General features: G+C 46.6%; 1 protein-coding gene across 3 annotated transcripts in view; it reads right to left on the bottom strand.

The window, feature by feature from the left end:
• Positions 1–1,988: 1,988 nt before the first annotated feature.
• The window catches only part of TMEM72 (transmembrane protein 72), a 30,383-nt gene continuing 22,406 nt past the window's right edge, over positions 1,989–9,965 (bottom strand). For all 3 annotated transcript variants that reach the window (XM_053586261.1, XM_053586260.1, XM_053586262.1), the window contains 2 exons: positions 8,295–8,434; positions 1,989–7,112 (listed from right to left, as the gene is read on the bottom strand). In XM_053586261.1, the coding sequence (XP_053442236.1) occupies positions 6,634–7,112; positions 8,295–8,434 (619 nt within the window). In that variant the 3' untranslated portion in view covers positions 1,989–6,633. The remainder of the gene's footprint in view (positions 7,113–8,294; positions 8,435–9,965) is intronic.

The raw sequence follows: 9,965 nt of genomic DNA, 5'->3' as shown, positions 1-9,965 counted from the left end.
CAAGTATGTTCTTCATCTACAATGATATTGAAGTAAATGTGTAGATTACACACTCCTAAATAACCAATGGTTTAAAGAAAAAAAATCACAAGGGAAACTAAAACATAATTTGAGATTAATAAAAAAAAACCCAACATATGAAATATATCGGGTGCAGTTAGAACAGTGATGAGAGAAAAATTGAGTTGTAAATATGTATTTTAAAAAGGAAGACATGTTTTATATAAATAACTTAAACTTCTTCATTAAGAAACTCGAAACAAGAAGAGTAAACTAAATGCTAAGTAAGTAGAAGGAAGGAAAGAACAAAGATTAGAACAGAACTACATAGAGAATGTAATAACAATAGAGAAAGTAAATGAAACTAAAAGTTGGTTCTTTGGAAAGACCAACAAAATTGGCAAAACTCTAGCTAGGCTGACTAAGCGATAAGAGAGAAAACTCAAATTACTAAAATTGGGAATAAAAAGAGGGGACATGACTACTGCTCTCATAGAAATAAAAGAATTTATAAGGGAATAATATAATGCCAACAAATTTAATAACTTAGAGGAAATGGACAAATTCTTATAGAGACACCAACTAAAGAAACTGATTCAAAGGAGATTTTTTTTTTTGTTTATCTGAAGATATATATCTAGTGAAGAGTTTGAATTAGGCTCAGGCTCAAATAGCTCACTGGTGAATTTTACCAAAATGTGAAGTAGAATTGATACCAGTCCTTTGCAAACTCTCAAAGAATAGAAGAAAAGGGAACATTTTCTAACTCATTCTATGAAGTCAGTGTTGCCTTGATGCCAAAATAAGACAAAGACATCAGGCTGGGTGCAGTAGCTCACACCTGTAATCCCAGCACTTTAGGAGGTCAAGGAGGGTGGATTGCCTGAGCTCACAGGTTCAAGATCAGCTCTGAGCTAGAAGGAGACCCTGTCTTTAAAAATAGCCGGGTGTTGTGGTAGGCGCCTGTAGTACCAGCCACTTGGGAGGCTGAGGCAAGAGCATTGCTTGAGACCTAGAGTTCAAGGTTGTTGTGAGCTGTGATGCTGCAGCACGCTACCATTGGTGACAAAGTGAGACTCTGTCTCAAAAAAAAAAAAAAAGAAGAAAAAATACAAAGACATCACATAGAATAAACAAACTGCAGACCAAATACCCTTATAAATAGACACACAAAAATTCTCAACAATATATATCAACAGAGAAGACATAATCCAGCAACATACAAAAGGATAATATGCCATGAACAAGTAGAATTTATTCCAGGAATACAGATTGCTTAAATAGCCGAGACTCAATTAATGTTGATAGAATAAAGAACAAAAAGCACATGATCTTCTCAATAGCTGCAGAAAAATCAGTTGACAAAATCCAGTACTGTTTCATGATAAAAAACTTTCAACAAACTGGAATTAGAAGGAAACTTCCTGCTGTAGGCTTTTTAAAAAAAAATTAAAAAATGAAAAAAGAAGGAAACTTCCTCAACCCAGTAAAGGACATCTACAAAAACTCCATCACTAAAATAATATTCAATGGTGAAAAACTGATCAGGAACAAGACAAGGATGACTGCTCTTGGAACTTCTTTAATATTGTACTGGAGGCTTTAGCCAGACATAATCAGGAAAAAAAAATAAAATGTTTCTCATTGGACAGAAAGAAGTAAAACTCTTCATATTTTCAGATGACATGATAGTATATGTAGATCATGTTAAAGTATCTATTAAAAATTACTGTAACTAATAAATTAGCTCAGCAAGTTTGCAAAGTATGAGATACACACATAAAAAATAATCATATTTCTGCATACTGGCATCTGAAATTGAAATTAAGAAAACAATTCCATTGTTGAAGGCATGAAAAGGAATAAAATATTTAAGAATAATTTCAATAAAAAAAATTTGAGACTCGCACCACTGGAAATACATTGTTGAAAGAAATTCAAGAAGATCTAAATAAATGGAAAGACATCCCACATTCCCAGACCAGAAAGACTCAATATTGTTAAGATGAAATACTCCTCCAAATTACTTATAGTCAAAGCAAATAAATCCCCATTAATATCTCAGCTTGTTTTTTTTCTTGGAAATTGACAAAATGATCCTAAAATTCATAATGGAAGTGCAAAGGACCCTGGATAGCCAAAACAATCTTAAAAAAGAACAAGTTTGGGGCCAGAGCTTAGACTTCCTGGTTTCAAAACTTACTACAAAGCTACAGTATTCAAAACTGTGTGGCAATGGCATAAAGATAAACAAATCAATGGAACAAGAGTTGCATGGTTAAAAATAAATACATTTATGGCTTGTTCACTTTTGGTAAAGATGTCAAGACAATTTGATTTAACAAATGAAATGTCTACTGGTTGAACAAATGCTGTAACAACTGGATGTCCATATGTAAAATAATTAAGTTGGATTCCACCTTACAGTACACAGACAGATTATCTCAAAATTAATCATGGATCTATGTGTAAGAGCTAAAATTACAAAACACTTGAAAATGTATAAGAATGAATCTTCATGCCATTTGGCCATGCAATGATTTCTTAGATTCGACCACAGAAGAACAAGAAACAAAAGAAAAAAAAAGATAAATCGGATTTCACCAAAATTAAATTTTTTATGCTTTAAAGGATACTATCAAGAAAGTGAAAAGGGAACTCACAGGATGGAAAAAAATATTTGTGAAGCATGTATCTTATAAGGGTCTAGTATCCAGAATATATTAACAACTCAAAACAAGAAAGACAAATAACATGATTAAAAAACAGGCAGAGTATTTGAATAGACACTTATCAAATAAGATATTAAAAGTCCAATATTATGTAAAAAGATGCTCAACACCAGTCACTTGGGAAATACAAATAAAAATCACAATGGATAAATGAATATAATAAAAAAGATTTACAATAGTAAGTGTTGGCAAGGAAATAAGAAACTGATGGGAATGTAAAATAGAGAAGACCCTTTAGAAAACAGCTTGGAAGTTCCTCAAGAAGTAAAACACAGAGTTGCCACATGACCCAGAAATTCCACCCCTAGGTGTACACCCAAGAGAAATAAGGACATATGTCCACGCAAAAGTGTGTACACAATGTTTTCAGCAGCATTATTCATTATAGGCACAAAGTGGAAACACCTCCAAAGTTTATCAATGGATGAATGGATAAACACAAGATAGTATTTCCATACAATGGAATACTCAGCCCGGAAAGAAATGAAATAAAGATATGTGCTACAACATGGATGAACCTCAAAAATAGCATGCTAAATGAACAAAGTCACAAAAGACCACATATTATATGATCCCATTTGTATAAAATGCCTAGACTAGGAACATATATACCAAGACAGAAAGTAGATTGGTGGTTGCTTAGGGAAGGGAATGGGAGGTGGGGCATGACTGCTCTTCGGTACTGGGCTGAGTTTCTTTTTTGGGGTAATGAAAATGTGAACCTAGATTGTAATGAAATTAGATTATGAATGTACTAAAAACAAGGTAGCTGTATGCTTTGAATTGGTGAATTTTATGGTAGACAAGTTCTGGTAATTAAGTTTGCGTACTAGATGAAGTGCTGCATACCTCATTGGTGAATATTACTATGATCACCTTCCAAGTATTCCTTCCTCCCCTTGGCCATCCGGTGACCATAGTGATGGTCAGCAATGAGGTCTGTAGCGCTTCTTCTAGGATGAGTTCATGAACTTAATTGTCAGACCTTGTATAAGGATAGCTCTGATGGCTGTTTCAGAAAAAGAGTTCCAAAATTGCTTTAAAGAGTGGACTAGGCACTGATGTCCATGTACAGCTCCCCAAGGGGAGTACTTCAAAGGTGACCATAGTGATATTCAGCAGTGAGGTATGTAGCACTTTTTATGGCTATCTGACCTTGTATAAATTATATCACAATAAATATATTTAAGAAAACTAAATATAGAATACCATCTTGGAGCTGATGGGACAGAGGGAGAAGACATACTGTGTGACTCCCAGGGTGTGGCTTCTTGTGACTGTGGGGTCCACTATGGTTTTCGTCTAGGTTGGGGGATGGATTCCCCAGGCTCAGATTGAGAAAGGAACTCTTGTACCAGCTTGACCTTGCCCTAACACAACTCAGGTGGTGTTTCCTCATGGCGAGGCACCTGCAGTAACAGGGATGCAGTGCACTTGTAATAACTTGTGATTTGTTATCTGAATATCACTTTCCCCTTATCTTGTGGGTCATTGCTGTAATTCCCACACGATAGGGGATCCTGAACCAGAGGTGTGAAGGGGCTTAGCCAAGGTTCACCAGCATCGTGTCCGTGGCAGATTGAACAGCCTGGTGCTCTACCTATGCCCAGCTGCTCCCTTCTGTGTCTGCAGCGTGTCTGCTCTGCTTTCTGCTCAGAGTGAGGAGGGCTGCGACAGGGTCAGCTCTTGTGGTCTGGGTTTTTCAGCAAGGATGAGGATGATTCCATTTGCTGTGCTGGGATACTATGGATAAGGATGTGGTTGTAGACATGTGGTTCTCATCGGCTTATAAGGTGGCACCACTTCCATGCTGGGTGTCCTGACGGTGAAGGTTCAGGTCTATTTAATGATCTCATTCCAGTCTTTTTTATTTTTGATAGCTGGAAGAATGTTTGAGAGGTTTACGTTACCAACCTGGGTAAGATAATCATTGTCCTCTGATGCTGCCCACCAGCAGACTCTCCCTTAACTGGTGATGTCACCAGGAAGCCCTGACGTGTCAGAATCATCTGCAGGTTATCACAGGAACTCCCAATGCACCCTCACCTCTGAGACACATCCTTCCACAAATAACACTCTAGCACTTAGCTGTACAGAGTGTTTATTAAACAGGATCTGACAGCTCTGACTCCACACTCTTAGGTTTGCTTCTTATGACCTGGCCATCCAGCTCTGCTGGCTTGGGGTTCCGCGTATGGACCTGCTCTGAAGCTCAGGAACATCCAGCTCCTGAGGCTGGCCACATTCTTGCCATGTGGGCATCTGTGGCCATCACATTACCCTTCTCCTGGCTCCCAGCCCGTCAGGAATGGGGCATGGTCCCTGTCCACCTATCCCCATGTTGTTCACTCTTCTCTGACTTTGGACTATCATAGCCTGAGGTCCTGCCTCCGGGGCAGCTACAGAACAACTCTATAGCTCTCACCTTTGAAGGCTTACAGGAATGAATTTGTTAGCCACTTGTCATTTGATTTGAGAGAAGATCTGGGTTCTTGCAGGCAAAGCTCTGCTTGCTAAGAACATCTGCTGGATTTAGGTCCCAGACTGATACCAACTTCTGGCTGGCCGTTATTTCCTCACCTTTGAAAAATAACCTGTGAAGGATGTTGAAGAGTGTCTGAGAACAGACACAACTGTCCCATCTAAAGTGTGAAGAAAAAGTATGGTCTGAACTCCTTCCCCAGAGCCCTGGTATCAGCTCACTCACTCGGCCTGGGGAGCGGCAGGATCCTTCCTTCTGATTGCGCATTCCCTGCAGTTGCCTACACGGAATAGCATCTGCTCTTCCAAAGGTCACTTTTTTTAAAAAGTAGGAACTATATTGCAAATCCTTTCACAGAGAATATATAATTCCTATTTCTTTGTTCATTCTGGGTTAATTGTCGCTTCTGTAGCCCCACAGCAGAGAACTTGCCTGCAGCCCTTTCCTCTGCCCAGCACTTCTTCCCTCCCATTTTGAATAAACATATATTTACCATCTATTCTTCTACAGGCACCTAAGCATATCAGGGCCACTGCTCTGTGGTATGTGACCCTTTGAGTTACTGCCTCTGGTCCTGCACACAGTGGGCACTCACTGCTTCCGGTGCTCTGGCATTTACAGCTGAAGATTGTCACAGGCTTTCGGTATGTCGCTTTGCATCATCAACTTGGAATCTTGGACAGGGCCATGTGGGGGGGATGCAGGGACCCCCCCCCACCCAGCTGTGCTTCTGGGAAGATCTGTGCTCGTCTGGCCTGGCTCTCCCGTAGTGAGCACAGAAGAGGCATTGTTGCCCTGAGCAGCCCTATAACTCCTGCTGGTCAGCCCCAGCCCCTGAGCATGCAGAGAATGTGGCCCACTGCCTGGCAGCTCCCTCCCTGAGGGTTTTCAGCCTCTCCTCCCCTCTGTGAACAATATCAGGACCCATGGCCATGGCTAGCCTTTGAGGTGCTGAGACTGCTGACGCATCTCTGGGCCTTCAGAGCTGCATTGTGGCATCAGAGATGGGTGGACCATAGGGTCCTTGCTGAGTGCCGAACTCCAAATCAGAAGTAAGGGAAGCCCAGAGGCTCCGTCCCTTTTGGGGCGGAAGCAGTGGGACCTGTAGCCTGTGTGAAGTGGGAGTGATGTTCTCTTCGGGAAAAACAGGGATTCCCCACAGGTGGCACAGGAGGGAGGAGCCGGGCTGGCCCCATTGGTGCCTGCCTTGTTTGTGCCTCCCTCTGGGCCTCTGCCAGCCCTGGGGCTGTTACACCTTCCAGTGGCCCCGGAGGCCAGCTGCCTCGAGGATGTCTGGTCACCCTGTAAGGAGCTGACCTGTGAAGACCCTAAGCTCCCTGGAGGGCCCGAGGACATCAGGAAACTCCAGGCAGGATCACGGGTCTCTGCAGTGAGACTTCCCAGGCTGGAAGGAGCAGCTCAGAACAGGTCGGTGGCCATGAAAGAAGACAGGAGGAGTGGGGCCTGGGCATGAGGGATGATGGGGGCTGTGTCGGAGGTGGTCTCCTCTGGCTCGCTGTCCCCCTCGTCCAGGCCTTCTGTGAGGGACGGGATGATTCGGACCACGTTGTCTTCAAAGTGCACCTGCTTCTTCCTGGCCAGGGAGTCAGCCGGCTCCAGACTCAGCTCCATCAGGGTGTCTGGGGCCTGCAGGGGGCTGGGCTTCTTGGCCCCCTTCAGGATGCTCTTCATGTGGATGAAGAGGGAGCTGGGCCCCTCCTTGAGGGCCCCATGAAAGGTATAGGTTTGCTCAGTGTCCCCAGAACCGGTGGTACTCATGGCGCTGCCGGAGGGGTCTGTGTACTGCTCCGGGGGGCCCAGCACCTCGGGGGCAGCTTTCCTCTTCTTCCGCTTGCTTAGCAGGAAGTAGGCCAGGCCAGTGATGATGAGCATGGAGCCTGGAAGAGAGGTGGAAGGTCAGAGTGCTGGACGTGTGCAGAAAACAAGAGGCTGTGTGGGCCTGTGGTGCCACAGGGCCCTCACATCCCAGGGCTGTGTGGTCACTCTCAGGCCTCTGTGGCTCCAGTCCTTACACTTTGCATGTCCTTGCATTCCATAAGGACTCAAGGGGCAGGCTGGACCCCCGCAGAAGGATGTGAGTAGGGCCAGTGCTGTGGAGCCGAGCAGCTGGGCCCAGTTTGGAAATCAAGGCAGGACTCCATCTGTTCCTCAAGGGCCCTCTCTGTTCCCTCAGCCCAAGGCCTTCTTATTGACAGTGGCCCTGCTGCAGCCCACCTGGATTCTGTCCCCAGGCTTAGTCTCTATCCCAGGACAGAACTTTGGGCTAGACCCATGCTGCCTTCAGCTGCCTAGACACTATTTTGGATATTGGGTCCTGATTGCTGAACTGGGTTTCCTTTCATTCCCAGAAATTGGCAGGGAGATCCCCTTTTATTTCAGCCTCCCCAACTGTTACCCAGTAAACAAAAAATAAAATGCAAATTTCTTTGGGTGTGGCAGGCCTTGTGTTGGGCTCCCTCCGGGTCCCCGCATGGATGCTGCCTCCGAGACCTGAGCTCGGCTCTCAGTCTGCTGGGAGCTCAGCCCTGCCCAGAGCAAGTGGAAAAGTAACTATGGGTGCCTCCCAGAGCCAGAGCCTCCTGTGTGGGTTTCCCTGTCCGAGCAGCGAGGGTTTGTGCCTTGTTCTGGCCTGCTCAGTGCTGAGTCCATTTCAGGAGTCTGCCTGGAGAGGCTAAGACAGGCACTTGGAAAAATATGGCAAGAAGGATGGCAGCTCTGCTTTTCAACATAGTCTCCCTGGAGGGTCAGCTTCTCTGTATTTTAGATGGGTTGGTGATGAGGGTCACAGTTTTAATAGATAGGAAATAGCAGAAAAGATCATGGACAAAACCAAAGAGGTGGGAGCAGTGAATCCTGGTTTCTGCAGCCAAAACTGGGCTGACTAGTAGGTGCACTGGGGGAGGGGAAACCGGAGACGATGTTGGAAAGTCTTTTGGGGCACCATGGAGTGCCCGCCAAACCTGGGTAGGCACTGGGGAGATACAGAGCAGGACTCAGCCCACCTGCTGTGGAGGGCACATGCCTGACTACCCTGCCCACACCCTGCCCCAGGTTCCTACCTGGGATGGTCACGTGCCAGACCAGGACAGGGTGGAGGAAGCAGGCCACGGACAGTAGCATGTAGGCCAGGAACTTTTGGAAGCAGCCCAGCCAGTGGGCCTTCTCCCTTGCTCTGTCTGCCAGGGACCCTGGCTCACACCTGTGGGATGGAAGTCCAGGGTTAGCGGTACACAGCCTAGGAGAACTCCAGCCATATGGGAGGCTGGCGGGGGAGGGGAGGGGCAGGGCTGGGCCCTAGTCCTGTTGTGGCTGTGCTCTCTGCAGTGTCCCCTGGATGAACACCCTGCAGTGGCTGGAGTCCTGGAGGGGCCCTGGGGCCCTTACTATAGGTTCCACACTTTGTCAGTTTCTCTGAGTCCCTCTAGAGGGTTCACAATTTTTCTGAAAGACTACTGGCCCTGTTTTTCTGGTCAAGGAGGGTGGAAGGTAAACGCTGTCAGTATGCTGCAAGAGGCTGTGAGGAGGAAAGAAGAAGGCCCAGGGCCCACTGGGAAGTCCACAGTGAAGGAGGGAAGGTGTGTGGTATGGGGGCCACCCACTTGGACAGTTGCGCAGATGATGCACTGCATTAAGGGGCCTGGCCAGGTAGGTAAACGGGCTGAAATCTAGCAGTGACCTGCTCCCCGAGCCTTGCCTAGGCATTGGGACAGCATTGGTCCAGAAGGGCTTTTTCCCTCACTGCACACAGGGAGCACACATGGCCCTGGCAGGTGCCTGATGTTGAGGTTTCTTCAGCGTCACTGCCTCCAGATTTCAAAGGAGGAAGATGCCTGCCTTTAGGTTCATCTTATTCATCCTCTGAACTGGCCTAGAGAAGAGGCTCTGGACAGGGTAGCGCCCTCCCACACGCAAAGGCCTGGGCTGCTATAGCTCACTCCTGCCCCATGGTGGTCATCTCTGTGTTGGCGTCCTGAGTGTGTAAAATTCCCCTTCACATTCAGGGTCCCTTCCTCCGTTGCCTTAGCCCCAACCCCGGGGAAGTTTCAAGGACCCTTTGGCAGTGAAATTCAGTAGAAAGGGGGAACCCCCAGAAAGGTTACTGTCTTGGGGCTGGTGAGCCTGAGCGGCAGCCAGCGGCCTTGCAGGCTACCTGGACAGCTGGATTTAAGGCCTGGCTCGCTCTCTGCCACTCACGACAGCTTCTGCTGAGCATTGGCTGGGCAGCAGAGGGGACTCTGTGGTCACATGGCCTCACTGGATCCTAAAGTCTGCACTCGTTTCCACAAATGGGTGTGTGGCCCCTGACTTGTCCCTGGTTCTAGCAAGAGGCAGAGTTCCCAAACCCCAGTTTGCTCACTCTAAGCTGGGCCTTGTACAGGGTCCTCACCCCATGGTGGGTAGTATGGACACAGGTGCCCAGAGACTGGTCATTCCTAGGAACTGATGACAAGGGGAGCTGGCCTTTCCCAGGGGATTCTGGGCAGGAGCAGACCCTGAGTGTGCTCAGCCGGTGAGTGGCTCAGCCAGCTCCCTTGGTGGGGAACAAGGGAAAAGTGACTGAGCCCCATGGGCCTGAGTCCACCTCTATGCTGGGGCTCGCTGTACAGTGTAGGGGAACCTGTCATGGTAACTATAAGAGCAGGACATCCCCCAGGCATGGCCTCCTGGGCAGAGACATCTGGGGTGTCTGGGGCCGGGGTGGCGGTGCTGGAGGGGCCTCTCCGGAGGCT

This window comes from Nycticebus coucang, chromosome 3 (genome assembly GCF_027406575.1).
Source record: "Nycticebus coucang isolate mNycCou1 chromosome 3, mNycCou1.pri, whole genome shotgun sequence".
In the NCBI taxonomy this organism is placed as follows: Eukaryota; Metazoa; Chordata; class Mammalia; order Primates; family Lorisidae; genus Nycticebus; species Nycticebus coucang.
This window is presented reverse-complemented; position numbering and strand designations above follow the sequence as displayed.